The 20767-nt window shown below is 45.2% G+C and overlaps 1 protein-coding gene across 1 annotated transcript; it reads right to left on the reverse strand.

The window, feature by feature from the left end:
- Positions 1 to 8375: 8375 nt before the first annotated feature.
- Positions 8376 to 19144, reverse strand: plvapa (plasmalemma vesicle associated protein a). Its single transcript, XM_041895771.2, has 6 exons — positions 18193 to 19144; positions 17274 to 17352; positions 15890 to 16611; positions 9271 to 9592; positions 9115 to 9175; positions 8376 to 8693 (listed from the first exon to the last, which is right to left on the reverse strand). Exons 1-6 carry the CDS (start codon positions 18580 to 18582, stop codon positions 8681 to 8683), a joined length of 1587 nt encoding a protein of 528 aa, XP_041751705.1. The 5' UTR covers positions 18583 to 19144; the 3' UTR covers positions 8376 to 8680.
- Between the last annotated feature and the right edge of the window lie 1623 nt (positions 19145 to 20767).

Genomic DNA, 20767 nt, shown 5'->3' on the forward strand with positions numbered 1-20767 from the left:
GGTGATGTTGCATGAGCATTGTATGAACAGGGTTAGGGATACCCGCCTACGCTACCTGTTCGTGCTATGACCTGAACCTGGCAGAAAGTGTTTGGTTGTAACAGGTTCTCACTCTCGACCATTCATTTGGAGAAGGTCTGGCCCTGCATTCATAAAGCGTCTCAGACTAGGAGTGCTGATCTATGATCAGGTCCCCATGTCCATGTAACTCATTCATTAATAAGATTTAAAAGGCTGATCCTAGATGAGCACTCCTACTCTGAGACACTTTATGAATACGGGCCCTGATTGTATTGTACTGTAGAGACAAAATGACATAAGCTATTCAGAGTACTTTTATCTCATCAAAATTATGATGTGATCTGCAAGCCATTATTATAGATGGTCACGAAGAGAGAACTCCGCCTTTGCAATAAATATAGCTTGTGATTAAAAAGACCCCTCTGAAATCCACTGAAGGACACCGATTTGTAGGAGATCCTACTTCTCAATTCCATTACGCTTTCAGATCTTGCAGTACAATGTCATGGCCGCTAGAGAGCAGTCGTGTTAATGTGTGAGAAAGATAGAGACTCTTCTTGTTGGTATACAGGGCAAGAGACAGGAAATCCTGTTGAGGTGCCAGGCTGCTTGCTACCTTTAGCCCCCAAACTCCTCCAGGGAACACTGGGTAAAGGATCTGGGCCCGTATTCATAAAGTGTCTCAGTGTCCGAGTGCTGAGGTCCCGCATATCCATATAATCATATTCATTATAATCTTAAAGGCAAAACTGATCCTAGATCAGCACTTGCCTACTCTGAGATGAATATGGGCCCAGAAAGCAGTGCTGCTGCTGAGCTGAGTAAATGCTCTATAATCCACTGTCTCTCCCTACTCTGGCAGAATACCATAGGCATTGAGGCTTTCTGGTTGATGGCTAATCAATTGGGTTGATAGAGTACAGTAAATCTAGTCTGGTGACATGCTAAAAATCCAACTGACTTGCCATTGAGGATGATTGATAATCTTGTTGGGCTTTTGTTTGGGAGAGGTCATGAGTCTATGTACAGGAAAAAGCTTTTCATTGTGTATTACGTATTCATTGTAAATGTTGGTTTAGTCTTCATTTGAATAGGATTGTAACATTCATTTTGCAATGCAAGTGAGGAATTCAGTATACTTTTGAAATTGTTTACAATAACTTGACGATTAGATATGAAAAGATACTAGGCTTCTGAGCAGCGCTACAGTACTGAAAACTCGTACGTGACTGGGTAATCTCAAATTTACAGATGTGATTGATAGTAATGCAATGACGAGTGCTTGACCTGACATGAGAGGCCAAAGTGAGCTCAGGTTGTGTTTGACAGATCCAGGGACACCATCGAGGCCCAATGTTTCCTTCCACCTGCTGCTGCTTCCACTCTTAACCTCAGCCTCAACTATCAGCAAGAGAGAGGTTTTGCCCTCTAATGTTTTTACCAGTCAGGCGGCCATTGGACTGAAAGGGGCCAGGCAAATAGGAAGTGTAATTAGCATTCATGGTCAAGAGGGAACGTTAGTAGCCAGAGACAAAAGGGGTCAGAGTTCTGCAACCCCGGGTAGGAAGGAGGTAGCAATAATAAGCGCCCATTCCATTCCTGCGGTTTGGGTGGAGTGGGGAGATGTGGCCCCCTGGCCTTTCTGGGTCTCAAAAGAGCCCCAGACATAGAGCAAATCCAGAGCAAACCCAACATTCTCAGACACCATTGTGGCTCCAATCTGCGTTTTTAAAAACCTAATTGGCCTCAGATACCTGAGGACGCTCAATAGCAAATGATCGGTGACAGTAGAAGACAAGCATAGATTATTGCAAATAGTACCCATCACGCTGAACCGACAGAGGGATACGTAGGCAATTCTTCATATATCAAATTAAGATGAGTAAACACAGGTTTAAAGGGGACTTTAACCTAAAATACATATTTCAACGTTTTCTACTTTTGTTGGCTGTTGTTGATTGATCCAGTTTTAAAGTCCCTATTTGAGTTATTTGGTTAGTTTCAGCAGCATCTGTCTACTAGCTACTAGCTAACGTTAGCTTCATTAGGCAAAAAATGAACAGAATGCATCCAACAGCACACCTCTGGGCAGAGCTCCACAGGGCTAACTAACTGTAAGTAAGTGGATATTTCCAACCCGCAGTTAGCCAAGTTAGCTAGCTAGGTAGCTAGAGTTATGTTTACAGTTAGCCTAGTTAGATACCGCTCCTACACTCCTAGTTTTGCTAACTACCGTAAACACTGCTTCATGCCTCCAAAATGTTTACATTTTGTTGATTGTGACATATCCACTTAATAGGGTATTCAGGCATGCTTTGTGCTAACCTGCAGTGCAATTTGCACAATCATGCATACGCCTGTGTGAACTCTATCACATGGACATCAAAGTTACAGTACTGTTGATGAGTTTCAGTTATTTTTTATAAAATCTGCATTGTGATAGTGTGAGCAGTTTGGATGTCTCTATCTCAGACATTTTCGATCGAAATATACTATTTTGTCCAGTGTGGCGGAGTGTGCCAAAGTGGAATCAGACCAGAACACAGACCTACAATCTCCTCTTGGCTTCTCTCACGGGGAACTGGAGGTCCAATGGTCCTGACTGGAAAAACACTTGATGTTAAACAAAGGATTTCCTTTTTCCTTTAGACAGGAAGGAGGTCTCACTTACTGAACTCTACCATTTATTAATTGGCACCCAGTCAAACCACTTTAAGCTTTTCAATTAATGGTTGGTTCCCTTCTTGAATTTTATGCAGCAAAAATTCAAGTTAGTTGGGAACAGATTTTTGATGTCCCAATCATAGAGATCCTATTAAATTACTCTAATTATTCTAATTCCTAATTCTATGGTTCCAATACCATGGCATAGGGTTTTTGAACTGATATACAAAACAACAATTGACGCATCAATCCGTTCTTTATAAATTAAACTATTATATAATTCTCGCCACAAAAATAATGCTCATTATATGGGGCATTGAATAGTCAGCCTTGGGCAGACTCTGCCACGAGGAAACAGAATAAATACATCATCTGGAGTCAGGTCCAGGAGTTGTTCATTCATAATGTCTGTGTTCAGATGGACCTATAAACAATACTATTAGGCGATCTGAAAAACCACAATCAATCAATGGAAAATATGATTACACTCTTAGGTAAAATATGATCTTTTTTCAGCAATCTCTGTAGAAATTGTACAAATAGAGAGGTTCAAGACCCTCGTAAGACATCACAGTAATATAGAGGGATGTATTGCAAAAGGAAATAGTAAAATGGTAGTGTACTGGGAAAGATGGTTTAGTCTGTGGACATCTGAGGATTGGAATTAAGATTGGAGGATTGATTGATTGGCCGATACAGTTGGGAGTCCAGTGTGATTAGGAAAGAAAAGTTAATGTTTTCCAAAAAGTCCTTTGGTATATATACAGTGGGGAGAACAAGTATTTGATACACTGCTGATTTTGCAGGTTTTCCTACTTACAAAGCATGTAGAGGTCTGTAATTTTTATCATAGGTACACTTCAACTGTGAGAGACTGAATCTAAAACAAAAATCCAGAAAATCACATTGTATGATTTTTAAGTAATTAATTTGCATTTTATTGCATGACATAAGTATTTGATCACCTACCAACCAGTAAGAATTCCGTCTCTCACAGACATGTTAGTTTTTCTTTAAGAAGACCTCCTGTTCTCCACTCATTACCTGTATTAACTGCACCTGTTTGAACTCGTTACCTGTATAAAAGACACCTGTCCACACACTCAATCAAACAGACTCCAACCTCTCCACAATGGCCAAGATCAGAGAGCTGTGTAAGGACATCAGGGATAAAATTGTAGACCTGCACAAGGCTGGGATGGGCTACAGGACAATAGGCAAGCAGCTTGGTGAGAAGGCAACAACTGTTGGCGCAATTATTAGAAAATGGAAGAAGTTCAAGATGACGGTCAATCACCCTCAGTCTGGGGCTCCACGCAAGATTAGTCTGTGGTCCTCTGTAGCTCAATTGGTAGAGCATGGCGCTTGTAACGCCAGGGTAGTGTGTTCGATCCCCGGGACCACCCATACGTAAAAATGTATGCGCACATGACTGTAAGTCGGTTTGGATAAAAGCGTCTGCTAAATGGCATATTATTATTATTTATTTATCTCACCTCGTGGGGCATCAATGATCATCAGGAAGGTCAGGGATCAGCCCAGAACTACACGGCAGGACCTGGTCAATGACCTGAAGAGAGCTGGGACCACAGTCTCAAAGAAAACCATTAGTAACACAATACGCCATCATGGATTAAAATCCTGCAGCGCACGCAAGGTCCCCCTGCTCAAGCCAGCGCATGTCCAGGCCCGTCTGAAGTTTGCCAATGACCATCTGGATGATCCAGAGGAGGAATGGGAGAAGGTCATGTGGTCTGATGAGACAAAAATAGAGCTTTTTGGTCTAAACTCCACTCGCCGTGTTTGGAGGAAGAAGAAGGATGAGTACAACCCCAAGAACACCATCCCAACCGTGAAGCACGGAGGTGGAAACATACTTTTTTGGTGATGCTTTTCTGCAAAGGGGACAGGACGACTGCGCTGTATTGAAGGGAGGATCGATGGGGCCATGTATCGCGAGATCTTGGCCAACAACCTCCTTCCCTCAGTAAGAGCATTGAAGATGGGTCGTGGCTGGGTCTTTCAGCATGACAACGACCCGAAACACACAGCCAGGGCAACTAAGGAGTGTCTCCGTAAGAAGCATCTCAAGGTCCTGGAGTGGCCTAGCCAGTCTCCAGCCCTGAACCCAATAGAACATCTTTGGAGGGAGCTGAAAGTCTGTATTGCCCAGCGACAGTCCCGAAACCTGAAGGATCTGGAGAAGGTCTGTATGGAGTGGGCCAAAATCCCTGCTGCAGTGTGTGCAAACCTGGTCAAGACCTACAGGAAACATATGATCTCTGTAATTGCAAACAAAGGTTTCTGTACCAAATATTAAGTTCTGCTTTTCTGATGTATCAAATACTTATGTCATGCAATAAAATGCAAATTAATTACTTAAAAATCATACAATGTGATTTTCTGGATTTTTTTTAGATTCCGTCTCTCACAGTTGAAGTGTACCTATAATAAAAAATTACAGACCTCTACATGCTTTGTAAGTAGGAAAACCTGCAAAATCGTCAGTGTATCAAATACTTGTTCTCCCCACTGTATATATATATATATATATATATATATATATATATAGTACCAGTCAAACGTTTGGACACACCTACTCATTCCATGGTTTTTCTTTATTTTTACTATTTTCTACATTGTAGAATAAAACGATGAAACTATGAAATAACACATATGGAATCATGTAGTAACCAAAAAGTGTTTAACAAATCAAAATACATTTTATATTTGAGATTCTTAATTGTAGCCACCCTTTGCCTTGATGACAACTTTGCACACTCTTGGCATTCTCTCAACCAGCATCATGAGGTAGTCACCTGGAATGCATTTCAATTAAGGTGTGCCTTGTTAAAAGTTAATTTGTTGAATTTCTTTCCTTCTTAATGCGTTTGAGCCAATCAGTTGTGTTGTGACCAAGTCCATATTATGGCAAGAACAGCTAAAATAAGCAAAGAGAAACGACAGTCCATCATTACTTTAAGACATGAAGGTCAGTCAATCCGGAAAATGTCAAGAACTTTTAAAGTTTCTTCAAGTGCAGTCGCAAAAACCATCAAACGCTATGATGAAACTTGCTCTCATGAGGACCGCCACAGGAAAGGAAGACTCAGAATTGCCTCTGTTGCAGAGGATAAGTTTATTAGAGTTACCAGCCTCAGAAATGGGCAATTAACTGCACCTCAGATTGCACCTCACAGAGTTCAAGTAACAGACACATCTCAACATCAACTGTTCAGAGGAGACTGTGTGAATCAGACCTTCATGGTCGAATTGCTGCAAAGAAACCACTACTAAAGGATACCAATAAGAAGAAGAGACTTGCTTGGGCCAAGAAACACGAGCAATGGACATTAAACCAGTGGAAATCTGTCCCTTGGTCTGATGAGTCCAAATTTGAGATTTTTGGGTCCAACCGCCGTGTCTTTGTGAGACGCAGAGTAGGTGAAAGGATTATCTCCGCATGTGTGGTTCCCATCGTGAAGTATGGAGGAGGAGGTGTTATGGTGTGGGGGTGCTTTGCTGGTGACACTGTCAGTGATTTATTTAGAATTCAAGACACATTTAACTAGCATGGCTACCACAGCATTCTGCGGTGATACGCCATCCCATCTGGTTTGCGCTTAGTGGGACTATCATTTGTTTTTCAACAGGACAATGACCCAAAACACACCTCCAGGCAGTGTAAGGGCTATTTGACCAAGAAGGAGAGTGATGGAGTGCTGCATCAGATGACCTGGCCTCCACAATCACCCGACCTCAACCCAATTGAGATGGTTTGGGATGAGTTGGACCGCCGAGTGAAGGAAAAGCAGCGAACAAGTGCTCAGCATATGTGGGAACTCCTTCAAGACTGTTGGAAAAGCATTCCTCATGAAGCTGGTTGAGAGAATGACAAGAGTGTGCAAAGCTGTCATCAAGGCAAAGGGTGGCTACTTTGAAGAATCTCAAATATAAAATATATTTTGATTTGTTTAACACTTTTTTGGTTACTACATGATTCCATATGTGTTATTTCATAGTTTTGATGTCTTCACTATTATTCTATAATGTAGAAATTTGTAAAAATAAAGAAAAACCCTTGTATGAGTAGGTGTTCTAAAACTTTTGACCGGTAGTGTATATACAGTATATTACATTTTAATGTTTTCCACCAAGTCCTCCAACCAGGGTAGAGGGGGGTAGGGGCATAATAAAAAATAAATACAAAATAAACAAATATAGATAAGAAAATAGGTGTTAGAAATTATGCAGGTAATGTTATTTGATAGACTTCAATTCTATCTGCTAATTTCATACCCGATCTGTCCCCCCAAAAAACAGTTTGTTCCCATTGTCATTCTTTCTTATTTTTGTATTTTCTACCCCCTTTTTCTCCCCAATTACCATCTTGTCTCATCGCTGCAACTCCCCAACGGGCTCGGGAGAGGCGAAGGTCGAGTCACGTGTCCTCTGAAACATGACCCGCCAAACCGCGCTCCTTAACACCCGCCAGCTTAACTCGGAAGCCAGCCGCACCGCAGGAAACACTGTTCAACAGAAGTCAGCCTGTAGGCGCCCGGCCCGCCACAAGGAGACGCGATGAGCCCCGGCCAAACCCTCCCCTAACCCTAGCAAACATTATTTGTCGTTCTGCTGTTCTACTATAATTGTTCTCAATGTAAAGGCTAGATGGTGTGCCAGATATAATTTGTGCTAATTGAATAGAATAATGCTGTATACATTCTTTATGGGTCGTTTTGGAGTTTCCTTTGAGACAAATTGAAGTGGAACTGACCCTAACCTTAGCCTAGCACAAACCGTCACGTAGTATTCACATATGAAATACATCTGGTTCTGCATGTCCCTAGATGTCATTCAAGCATGTTATGGAATTTTCCCATTGAGGTAACAATGCTGTTTTAGACTGTTAAAGTTGGGATTGCTGGGGTGCTATTTCCAATTGTTTATATATCCCATAAACGATAACAAAAGAAAACATTGTTTGGTGTTATTTCAGGGGATGTTTTTTTGGGAAAGGACAGGACATACTGAAGACTTGATGGATAATTCATCCTTCCGTCTCTCAATGTTTATATAATAGTTGTTTCATGTTCTCATTAAGTGTATGGAAAGCTGTGGTCTGTTGCCAACCTAGGGGCTATTGTTAATTTTGGGTTTTGTATACACCGGTGTTTGTACAGATGCAGGATCTTAATTTGATCACTCAGCACAGCAGGAAATGCAAACTTGTAGTGTATTTGAGTTTTAAAAAGGCTTCTAAAGTTTGGAATTTCCACTTGGAATTTCAGACTTGATTTTCCCTAATGAAAAATGTAATTATAATCCACATAATAATTCACATTTCCCGTTGCTGCAGGATTATTTTACTGCTTTAGCAAAGTGGCTCAAATTAAGATCCCACATCTGTACCTTTCCCTCCCATCTGCCCCAATTGGTCTGACAGGTTGACAGATAAACATAAACATCTTGGTTGGATCCAATGGTCTTCCAGTAAATTATGTCAGTAACGTTATTATACTCACAATGGGTCACGCAAATGGGGACAAACAATTAATATCCGTCTTGGATGGGTTACATAGTTTTTTTTCTGAAATCAGAGTTGTGACATTCAAAGTAGTCCCTTAAACATAGAAGTCATCACACTTCATTCATAGAACCGGGTTTGCAAGAAGTATTCCTTAGTTTTTAATAAAAGTATATACAGTACATTGAAAACAGCTTATTTACTACTTTTATGCCTTTCTCCTGACTAAATAAACATATTCAAATAACATACATTTGTGGGTAGTTATCAAGGACATTCAAAAAAATTGAATACATGTCACAGTAGCAGCAGATTTTATTTTATTATATATTACAATGCAGCTGCTGTTGGTATAAATTATATTATACATATATTGACATACCAGAACTCAATATGAGGAGACTGGGTTTAATAGAAGGAGCAGAGGGTTCCATCTTTCCTCCATTTTCCTCTGTGAAATTTCATGGATTACCCAGATACTCTGCAGGCAAGAAGAAATAACAGAGATCCTTGTTCAGTTCATTGCATAGACTGCAGGCAGCACTTCTCTCATGTCCTTGCCTCGATGGCTTGCTCCCTTACAGAATTTAATTTACAATTATTTCATAAACTTAGCTTATTAGGATGTTTAAGGAATCTTTAGAATCCACAATTGCAGTTTCTATAGGCCAATTCCACTACTTAACATGGAGCTAAAACTCATCTCTAAAGCTCTATGACACATTATAAATCAACATTTGTTTTGTAACATTTAGATTACATTCTAATGTCATAATAAAAATGTGTCTCAGCCATGTTGAATTAAAAGGTCTAGTAAGATGCACATTTTGGCATTTTTAACAACAGAACTTAATACATTTATTAAAGATTCACTTAAATACCCAGAGGGTATGTGAACTCACTCTGAGCCGGAGTTGGGGTTGGAATACTGCTGCAGCTCTCGTAAGTGTTGATTGATATGTGCTGTGGAAACAACAGAACAACAACATAAGCCGTTGTCCATAGTATATCACAGTGTTTATAAGAAGTTATTTTTATATCAAGCCTTTATATCTTACCTAAACTGTAACCGTTCGAGCTGTCCATTCCTGATCCGTTCATCCTTGCGGCGCCTGATGATGACAAAGCACTTGACCCGGCCCTACCCAATCCTGTGTTGCCAAAACCTGCGTTGCCGTTTCCTGTTGCAGAAGCACCCCACCCACCTGTTCCAGCCCCCAATCCTGTTCCAGCAGTTGACCCCCTGTTACCTTGCCCTGTTGCACTCAACCCTTCCCCGCCAAATGCATTCCCAGTTGAGCCAGGGTCACCCATCCCATGCCTGCTACCCCAGGGCCCAGTCTGATTTGGTCCGGACATCCCTGAGTTACCCATGCCGGTCTGAAACATAATAAGACAAAGATAATAATGTTTGGTTACTACCGGTATGTGAAAATACTTCAACATATAACAATGAGTCATCAGTTTATCTAGCATATTCAAAGATAATAATAACACAAACATATCATGTTTATTATAACATGACCACCAATTGTATCTTATAGACTGTGGCACTTTACCAGCCAGTTGGGCCGTTACCTATCTTCGAGTTCCCTGCATTGTTTCTTTGGAATGAGACTGACACCCCCTCTAGTACCATAGTGGGATCCCTGCCAAGTTGATGAGATTGACACCTCCTCTAGTACCATAGTGGGATCCCTGCCAAGTTGAGGAAATTGACACCTCCTCTAGTACCATAGTGGGATCCCTGCCAAGTTGATGAGATTGACACCTCCTCTAGTACCATAGTGGGATCCCTTCCAAGTTGATGAGATTGACACCTCCTCTAGTACCATAGTGGGATCCCTTCCAAGTTGATGAGATTGGCACCTCCTCTAGTACCATAGTGGGATCCCTGCCAAGTTGATGAGATTGACACCTCCTCTAGTACCATAGTGGGATCCCTGCCAAGTTGATGAGATTGACACCTCCTCTTGTACCATAGTGTCTATTCTGATCATACACATTTTATGATCAGAAGTTTCTGTAACGATCCCGGCAGTCTGAGTCGGGTCCTGTCTGTGGACTAGTTTTTCTGCTCGTGATCTCCAGTTTCCCGAGGGTTCTGGAACGCTCCGGGGAGCTCTCTTGATTTCCGCACCTGCATCCCATCAGCAATCTGCACACCTGGTCCTGATCATCACCCTTCTTAGGCTCTGGCCTAACATCCATTCCCTGCCGGATCGTTAGCCATGAACAGTAGGTTTACCAGAGTATCAGTCTTAGAGCTTCTAGCGTTAGTTTTGTTGTTTTTACACCTTGTTGGTTTGTTGTTTACTTACCTCCGTTTTGTTCCATCTGCAGTCACTCGTCCGGAACCTTCATCCAACCTCTGCCTGGTGGTCGGCGGCGGCCGAGCCATGATGGGATCAACCACTGCACCCCCAACAACTAATCAACGCCGCCCGCTCTGTTCCCTGGATTATTCAGCATCACTCTTGAATTTGTAAATAAACACTCACCTTCGTTTCAACTTACCTTGTCCTGGTCTGCTTCTGGGTTCTGGCTTTGTAACTCGTGACAGAACGATCCGCCAGTAATGAACCCAGCGGACCTGGACTCTGTTCGCCATGCCATTACCCATCAGGAGAAGATGTTGGGCCATCATAGCACGGTACTACAGGAGATCGCGTTGTCAGTTCGGAACCTTTCTACCGGTCTGACGGAGGTCCAGAACCAACGCAAGTTTCCGGTGGAGGATCCACTACCGGTTTCACCCATCTCGCCTGCCGCTTCTGGAGCTGTGTCCTTCCGTGAGCCCAAGGTTCCGACGCCGGATAAATATGAGGGGAGCTGGGAAGATGCCGTTCCTTCCTTATGCAGTGTGGATTAGTGTTCGATCTACAGCCCTACTCTTATGCCACAGACAAGGCTAGGATAGCCTTTGTGATTGAGTTGCTGCGTGGTCGAGCGCTGGAGTGGGCTTCAGCCGTTTGGGAACGACAGGATCCCTGCATGGCTTCATACCAGGGGTTCACGGCCGAGATGAGGAAGCTCTTCGACCATTCCGTCCGAGGGAGGGACGCAGCTAGGCGCCTGTTTTCGCTTCGCCAAGGAACTCGCAGCGTGGCCGACTTCGTGATCGAGTTCAAGACGTTGGCTGTGGAGAGTGGGTGGAATGAGGAGTCTCTGCAAGCGGCCTTTTACCAGGGTCTGTCGGAGCAGCTCAAGGATGAGTTGATCTCCTATCCGGAGCCTAGTGACCTGGACAGCTTGGTAGCCTTGTCTATTCGGGTGGATAATCGAGTCCGAGAGCGAAGGAGGAGAAGCAATGGGTTCCGTCCAACCGATCAGCTTCTCAGGTTCCAGTCGGGTCGGGGAGTTGGATCAGAATACGTCGATCATCGGCCACCACACAGGATTAGTGGAGAGGTTCTGTCTCCGATTCTGAACCCATGCAAGTGGGGCGGCACGGGTTAACCAAGGAGGAGCGCCAACACAGACGTAGGACTAACTGTTGCCTCTACTGTGGTGGTTCGGGACATTACCTCGCCACTGGTTCCCGGCGGTCGTCCAAACTGCGCGGCTCGCTAAAGTTGGGAGGACTTTTAGCGAGCCAGTTTCGACCTCTCAATACCTCTGTCAGACCCCGTTTCCCGGCTACCCTTATGAACAGGAATCAGAGCTTAGCGATTAACGCTTTTATCGATTCAGGTGCCGATGGAAGCTTTCTAGATGCCGAGTTGGTGGAACAGCTGGGGCTTTCCAAGGAGCAATTGCCGGAAGCCATTGAAGCTACCACTCTGGACGGCAGTAGTCTGGCACGTATCACGATGAGGACTGAACCGGTTAAGATGCTGTTGTCGGGGAATCATTCTGAGATGATTTCATTCTTCATTCTGCCGTCTTCCCATGTTCCTCTGGTCCTTGGATACCCCTGGCTGAAGGAACACAATCCCACGTTCGATTGGGTGACGGGCAAGGTAACGAGTTGGAGCCTTGATTGTCATGCTAACTGTCTCAAGACTGCCTGTCCCCATTCGGTTCCCAGTCAGGTGATTGAGGCTAAACCCCCAGATTTGTCCCTGGTTCCCGAGACATATCACGATTTGGGGAAGTTTTCAGTAAGCAGAAGGCTCTGTCACTCCCTCCCCCACCGACCATATGATTGTGCCATCAACCTGTTCCCTGGAGCTGTCTACCCCAAGGGAAGGTTATACAGTATCTCCCGACCTGAACGTGAGGCTTTGGAGACCTACATCAAGGAGTCCCTAGCTGCTGGTCTCGTTCGTCCCTCGTCATCACCCCTGGGGGCAGGATTCTTCTTTGTGGGTAAGAAGGATGGCTCTCTTCGACCGTGTATTGATTATCGGGGGTTGAATGACATCACGGTCAAGAACAAGTATCCCCTGCCCTTGATGAGTTCTGCCTTCGACTCCTTACAGGGTGCTACGGTGTTCACCAAGCTAGACCTACGCAATGCGTATCACATGGTCCGGATCAGAGAGGGGGACGAGTGGTTGACGGGTTTCAATACACCGATGGGTCACTTCGAGTATCAGGTGATGCCGTTTGGACTGACCAATGCTCCAGCGGTATTCCAGAGTATGGTGAACGACGTCCTGAGAGATATGATCGGTCTCTTTGTGTTTGTTTACCTGGATGACATTCTGATCTTCTCGAAGGAACCTTCCGACCACGTCCAGCATGTCCGGCAGGTTCTGCAGCGATTGTTGGAGAATCGCCTGTTCGTGAAGGCCGAGAAGTGCGAGTTTCACGCCCACACGACATCCTTTCTCGGGTACATCATCTCCAGGGGAGAGATTAGGATGGACCAGGAGAAGGTTAGAGCGGTTCTGGAATGGGCCCAGCCCGGTACGAGATTGCAGCTCCAGAGATTTTTGGGGTTTGCGAATTTCTACCGCAGATTCATCCGGGATTACAGCCGTGTGGCCGCTCCGTTAACTGCCTTGACTTCCAGTATCAGGACCTTCAAGTGGAATCCGGAGGCGGATCGAGCGTTTCTGGATTTGAAGAGGCGATTCACCAACGCACCGATTCTCTCTCAACCGGACACGGCCCGTCAGTTCGTCGTTGAAGTGGACGCGTCTGATGTGGGAGTTGGCGCCATCCTGTCGCAGCGATGCTCCACGGACAGTAAACTCCATCCCTGCGCCTACTACTCGTCGTCGCCTTTCGCCTGCGGAGAGGAATTACGATGTGGGTAACCGGGAGCTTCTCGCGGTGAAACTTGCCTTGGAGGAGTGGCGCCACTGGTTGGAGGGGCGGAGCAACCGTTTATTGTCTGGACTGACCACAAGAATCTTGCTTACGTGCAATCGGCTAGACGTCTCAACTCCCGTCAGGCCAGGTGGTCGTTGTTTTTCGGACGATTCAATTTTTCCCTGACGTTCCGACCTGGATCTAAGAACGGCAAGGCGGACGCCTTGTCCCGGATGTTCTCCAAGACGGAGGAGAGTGGGTCCAAGACCGAGACAATTCTCCCCCGGAACTGCGTCGTGGGAGCAGTTATGTGGAAGATTGAGGAGGAGGTGATGGCGGCCCTTCGGACTCAGCCCGGTCCCGTAACGGTCCACCCGGTCGGTTGTTTGTGCCTGAGTCGGTTCGTCCTGCTGTCCTCAAATGGTCCCACGCCAGCAAGATGGCTTGTCACCCTGGCGTGGCTCGGACGATGGCGTTTCTTCGCAGACGCTTTTTGGTGGCCTGCCATGGCCGAGGATACTCGGGGTTTTGTTGCTGCCTGTCCAGTGTGTGCGCAGAATAAGAGTACCAATCGGCCCAGCTCTGGACTACTTCACCCCCCTTCCTATTCCCCGGCGACCATGGTCGCATCTGGCCCTGGACTTCGTCACTGGGTTGCCCGCTTCTGAGGGGAACACGGTCGTTCTGACTATCGTGGACAGATTCAGCAAGTTCGCCCACTTTGTGCCAATTGCCAAGCTTCCCTCTGCCTCGGAGACGTCCGAGATCCTGGTTAGGGAGGTTTTCAGGGTCCACGGTTTGCCCAGTGATATCGTTTCCGACCGTGGCCCTCAGTTTACCTCTGCTGTCTGGAAGTCCTTCTGTTTGGCCATTGGAGCTACAGTCAGTCTCACATCTGGTTTTCACCCCCAATCCAATGGTCAGGCGGAGAGAGCCAACCAGAAGATGGAATCCACGCTACGCTGCCTGGTCTCTTCCAACCCCACCTCCTGGGTCTCTCAGTTGCCTTGGGTTGAGTATGCCCACAATACTCTCCCTACATCTGCCACTGGGATGTCTCCCTTCCAGTGCCTGTATGGCTACCAACCTCCCTTGTTCCCTTCTCAGGAGAAGGAGCTCTCAGTGCCCTCTGTTCAGGCCCATATTCGTCGTTGCCACCGGACCTGGCATCGGGCCAGAAAGGCACTCCTTAGAGTTTCGGACCGGTATCAGCTCCAGGCGACTCGCCGCCGGATCCCCGCCTCCCACCTATACCATCGGAGATAGGGTCTGGTTGGCCACACGGGATCTTCCGTTACGGACTGAGTCTAGGAAGTTGTTACCGAAGTTCATTGGTCCGTTTGTGGTGGAGAAGGTGATCAATCCAGTGGCAGTTCGACTCAAACTACCGAGGACGCTCAGAGTCCATCCCACCTTTCATGTCTCCTGCCTCAAGCCTGTTTTCCTCAGTCCTCTGTTGCCTCCTCCGCCTCCTCCTCCTCCTCCTCGGATGATCGGAGGTGGTCCTGCCTACACGGTGCGACGCATCATGGATTCCAGACGGCGGGGCCGGGGTTTCCAGTATCTCGTGGACTGGGAGGGGTATGGTCCTGAAGAGAGGAGTTGGATTCCGCGGCGACAGATCCTAGATGCTGACCTCATCCGTGACTTCTACCGCCTCCATCCTGGCGCTCCGGGAGTCCGCCCGGTGGCGTTCGTCGGAGGGGGGTACTGTAACGATCCCGGCAGTCTGAGTCGGGTCCTGTCTGTGGACTAGTTTTTCTGCTCGTGATCTCCAGTTTCCCGAGGGTTCTGGAACGCTCCGGGGAGCTCTCTTGATTTCCGCACCTGCATCCCATCAGCAATCTGCACACCTGGTCCTGATCATCACCCTTCTTAGGCTCTGGCCTAACATCCATTCCCTGCCGGATCGTTAGCCATGAACAGTAGGTTTACCAGAGTATCAGTCTTAGAGCTTCTAGCGTTAGTTTTGTTGTTTTTACACCTTGTTGGTTTGTTGTTTACTTACCTCCGTTTTGTTCCATCTGCAGTCACTCGTCCGGAACCTTCATCCAACCTCTGCCTGGTGGTCGGCGGCGGCCGAGCCATGATGGGATCAACCACTGCACCCCCAACAACTAATCAACGCCGCCCGCTCTGTTCCCTGGATTATTCAGCATCACTCTTGAATTTGTAAATAAACACTCACCTTCGTTTCAACTTACCTTGTCCTGGTCTGCTTCTGGGTTCTGGCTTTGTAACTCGTGACAGTTTCAGACATTTATGAAGGCATAAATGTATGAAAGCGTGTACTCCTGCATCTCTCATTTACATGATTAGATCTTTTGACCAGCGTCCCAACTCCATCCTTTCACACCAATGACGGAAGCCATTTCTGGCCTCAGTTTGACTTCTAAATAATTTATGTTGTTATCTACCACCACTCTGAGCTGGATGTAAGCCCGGTGTAATACCACGCAATAGAGATTCCCTTACCCTGGAGCCACAGTTGGCCAGTGAGCTGTTGAGGTTATTGATCTTGTCCTTGAGAATGCTGATCTCACCCTCCTTCATCTTCATCGCCGTCTCCTGCAGCTCCTTGTTCCCCTGCAGCCTCCTGCGGTCCATCAGCATTCTCTCCGTCTCTCGGTCGTATTTCTCCTGGGTCTTCTGAAGCTTCTTGTGGTGCTCCAGGGCCATGGCGCTGCGATTGTAGCTACACCAGTCGTAGTCCTCCTTCAGCTGGTCTTTATCCGCCTGCAGCCAGGCGCTGTGGCCCTTGATCTCCGACATCTGAGAGCCCACCTTGTCCAGGTAGTGCTGGAACTTGGTCTCCACCTCGCGGGACAGACCGGTGCAGTTGTTGCGGATCTGGTCCAGGTGGTGGAGCTGCTTCTCGCAGGTGAGCAGGAAGGGGCTGACATTGGGCAGGAGGTTGTCGATCTTCAACAGGAAGGCTTTAGAGACGTCGGAGATGCCGGCCAGTGATTGGACAAAGTCCTCCTTGCACTTCTTCCTGTAGCCCTCCAGTTGTCTCTGCAGGAAGGTCTTGTCCCTCTGGAGGGAGATGGCCTCAAGGGTGAGGGAGTCCCGGTCCATGGCTGTGTTCTCCATCTCCATCCTCATGAACTGCACCGTCTGACTGAAGTTGGAGCTCACTAGCTTTAGCAACTGCTCCAGCTGCTGGACCTGGTTTTCTTGCATTTTCTTGTTGTTGCCTATAAAAGATTTTGAAGAACAAAAAGAAGAAAGAAAAACCTTTTATGTTAATACTTCGGAACCAAGATCAGATTTTGTCCGGGATTCAATCCGAGGAGCACTGTCGACATTGTGCCTTTTAAAGGCAATGTTCCTGCATTTGCGGAGATTGCGTTCACAGTGCAGATGCGGGCTCAATAGAAAATAACCTTTAAATCAAGCTCTCTACAATGCAGCTTGGATTGAATCCCGGGCCTGTGTTGGTTTTAAGTGAATTCAGAATGGCAAGTAAATAATTGTAATTATAATTTAACTATTTGTATTCTCACTTCGGTAACAACAACAACAACAACAACAACAACAACAGTGAAGACAAAAGATCATTGCAAAGTTGTAATTTGCACCATGCTTATTCTTGTCCAAATAAGTACCAGTTAGGAAACCCACTGGGCACAGACGTCAATTCAACGTCTATTCCACGTTGGTTCAACGTAATTTCCTTTAAATGATGTGGAAACAATGTTGGTTCAACCAGTGTGTGCCCAGTGGGAAGCTGATAGGTTTAGGAAAGCTGTGAATGATTAGAATGAGATTCTGAGTGGACGACTGAACAGGAATACTGTATGTAACACTAGAGCAGAGCAGAGCAATTAAAACATTGTTTGTCTTACAGTTGTCTTACCATTTGGTGGCATGGCCCTGTGGCATTGGTTCATGCTAAGTTGATGCTGACAGCTTCCCTTATCCTTTTCACACTGATACTGTGGATATTAATAACAGATATGCATCAGCACCACATTTTGTCTGCCAAATACAATTTGAGTGAAAGTTTCACCTACAGATTTAGGATCTGCAGCAACAGGAAATGTGTATTATATGCATATTTTTTTATTATGGACATATTTTGTAGAGGTTGATCAATTTTCCATTAGGTCAAATCAAGACTGACATTTTTAAGTGGAAATTACAAACTTTAGAATCCTTTTCAATCCTTTTCAAACCTTGAACACACTACACTTTTGCATTTTCTGCTGTGCAGGAACATTTCTGCAACAACAAGATGATCAAATTAAGATACGGCATCTGTACATGCACATTATTGTTGACACTGTTGCTAAAACGTTTTATAAATCTATTTTATAGAAATGATGAACAGTCAAGCTTAAATCTGAATATACAGTGATTAGTGATTGTTAATGTTTATGACTGTTGTAACACTGTTTTAACCTTTTCAGGTATATTTGCTGAAATTATCTGAAACTATCTGAAATTATTGATATGATATATGATATGTATAACAGACTTGAATGTAATGTGTTATTTTATGTTAAATTACACTCAAATCAAATCATTTAGCACATGTTTTGTTTTCCTATCCACTAATACAGCTAAACTGGCATTTTAATATTCAGTAAACCAATCATTGGGATCCCACTGTATGTACTGTGCTGCTGTCATTGTAATGAATATTCAAAATCCACATATTGAAGATCCACCAAAGTATTTAAAAATATGCATGCCTAAAAATCCAACACAACCTCACAAATCCCCTCTAGCATTGACCTGTGAACATCGATAACAAAACCAGTCTCAGTTCTTACCACCAGTCCTTTGAGATTGGCGATGAACATGCCAGACCTGTTTGCCACTTGACGCAGACTCATCATATCCCTGTCGTTGCGCATCTTGTCAGTCAGGGTGGCGTTCAGGAGCTGCGTCAGGTTCTTTCCCTGCTGCCGGAGGTTGACGTTGTCAATGGAGAGGTGGCTGAAGCTCTTCTCCAGGTCCTGGACCCGGCTCTCGGCCGCCGCGTCTGGGGAGCTCCCGTAGACCAGGAAGAGCACCAGGCTGACGATGATGAGGGACTGGATCAGAGAGGAGAAGAAGAAGACGAGCCTCATGTAGTAGCCGCAGCTCTTCCCGCTGGGCTTCTGGATCTTCCTCCTGCTCTCTAAGCCAAACTTGGCCTGGGAGTAGCTGCTGTTGTACATGGCTGTTAAGCCTCTGAGGCACAATACAGAACAGCACAGAACAGTACAGTACAATACAGAACAGTACAGTATAGTACAGAACAGAACAGAACACCCTTACTGAGAAACAGCCAAGCCCAGACAGAATTAGATGGTTCAAATGGGGTCCACTTCTTGAGGACCAAGTAGAGAGCGTTAAACCCCAAGCACTGAACTCTTCTTTCCCAAATTAAATGAAAAATAAATCAATAAGATGTGAGATATCGTAGGCAGACCCTGGTAGTGGAGATAGTATCCCCCTTCTGACCTAAGGTAGCACACACTGACAGCCCAAACAGTAAAGTTCCAGACGTTTCTTCTGCTGAGCGTAATATCGTGTGAGAAGACGGGATTGTGTCTGAGGTGTAAACATGGTCAGGAGTTTATAAACGCCTCGCCACACTTCCCACTCTGGGAACTCCTTCCTTGACCCACTCTCCACCCCTGGACATCATGTCAGGGGTTAGGATAACATCACACATACACACACATATACACACATGTATACAACATCACACAAACACAACATCACACACACACAGACAGACACACACACACACACACACACACAGGAGGTGGTTCAGACCACATTCACCCAACCTTAGCCCCCTGCGGTGCCAGCTGCCCTTTTGTTTGACAGGTAGCCTAGCGGTTAAGAGCTATGGACCAGTAACCGAAAGGTTGCTGGTTTGAATCCCGGAGCCGACTAGCTGAAAATCTGGTGATGTGCCCTTGAGCAAGGCACTTAACCCTAATTGCTGCTGTAAGTTGCTCTGGAAAAGAGCGTCTGCTAAATGACAATGTGAGCACGTGACAAGAGATAGTGGTCCTGAAATGACATGCTCTGAAGGAGATTATAATCTTAGGCAAGTTTTAGGAAAATTCTTCAGGTATAACAGTCCTATTTAACAAGGTGTGCCTAGACTTTACCAGTCTATGTAAGTAAGATGTATTAGTGTACCTAGGTATTAGGTACACTATTGTTTTTTGTATCTTATATGATGATCGTCAATTTTTGTTGATCTAAACACTACGTCAACCTTTATCTTCTCTCTGATTAGTTGTAAGGTCAGGAAAGGCCACTGTTAACAAGTATGTGGCGTGGTTAGGTACATTAATTTTCACACTCTTAACAGGTAAACGCTCCATTAACCTTTGTTCTGATCATTGTTCTGAAGATATTCTCTGCTCTGAAGATTTGATCTGTATGTATTATCTTCCTCCATAACTACCTTTCTCAAAATGGCACATTGTAAAGACCTAATTTCCAAGAAAAACTCAACTGTTCTATGGCATTATGAACATGGTTTCCGGTGCACGGCACCAAAAGTTATGTAATAATAAGCCATTTAGCAGACGCTTTTATCCAAAGCTACTTACAGTCATGTGTGCATACATTTTTACGTATGGGTGGTCCCGGGGATCGAACCCACTACCCTGGCGTTACAAGCGTCATGCTCTACCAATTGAGCTACAGAGGACCACATGTGTCAGGACCATAGCACATGTTGTTCCACAGACATTCTCATCAAGTATCGGAGCCAGCGGCCCTTTGATGCTCTGCGTCTCAACCCAACTTGCTGACGTGGGCAGCTGACAGTCAGTCTCTCAGGAGACAGGAGACCCCAAACACAGCAGCAGAATGAAAGCCAGAACTTTTCCTGCCTGCCAGCCATTGTTGCCTTGCCAACCCTGTCTTTAGAGGAAGCAGTAATTCACCAAGGTATTGGCCATCTCATCTGAGTTGTTACCATCAGGACAGATCACAGATAAAGCTTGGGAACAAAAGCAGGATATCAGGGACAAACACAGAAGTACACACAAAATGTTGAATATTGAGAATGAAATGGGTTGTTTATCTGGAGCATAAACAACTGGTATTCTGGTCAGTGCTGTCAGAATAACATTTTGTTTTTTTTGGACCAAGTGTTGGAACGTTGCGTTTCCCCTAGGGTACCTGCCTCCTAGAAATCTATCAACTCCTTCACTGTAATATTGTAGATGGCCGTTTAGGAATGTCACAGAACAATATGGTACTGTTATATTTTCTACCATATCTAATGCTTTCAGATCTCAGAGGGAGAGTCAACAAGGGCAGGATCATAAACATGGATTGTTATTGAATTAGAATTGGACCTCTTTTTATTTTTTCATGTATCAGGTATTT

The sequence above is a fragment of the Coregonus clupeaformis genome, chromosome 14, assembly GCF_020615455.1.
Source record: "Coregonus clupeaformis isolate EN_2021a chromosome 14, ASM2061545v1, whole genome shotgun sequence".
NCBI lineage: Eukaryota > Metazoa > Chordata > Actinopteri > Salmoniformes > Salmonidae > Coregonus > Coregonus clupeaformis.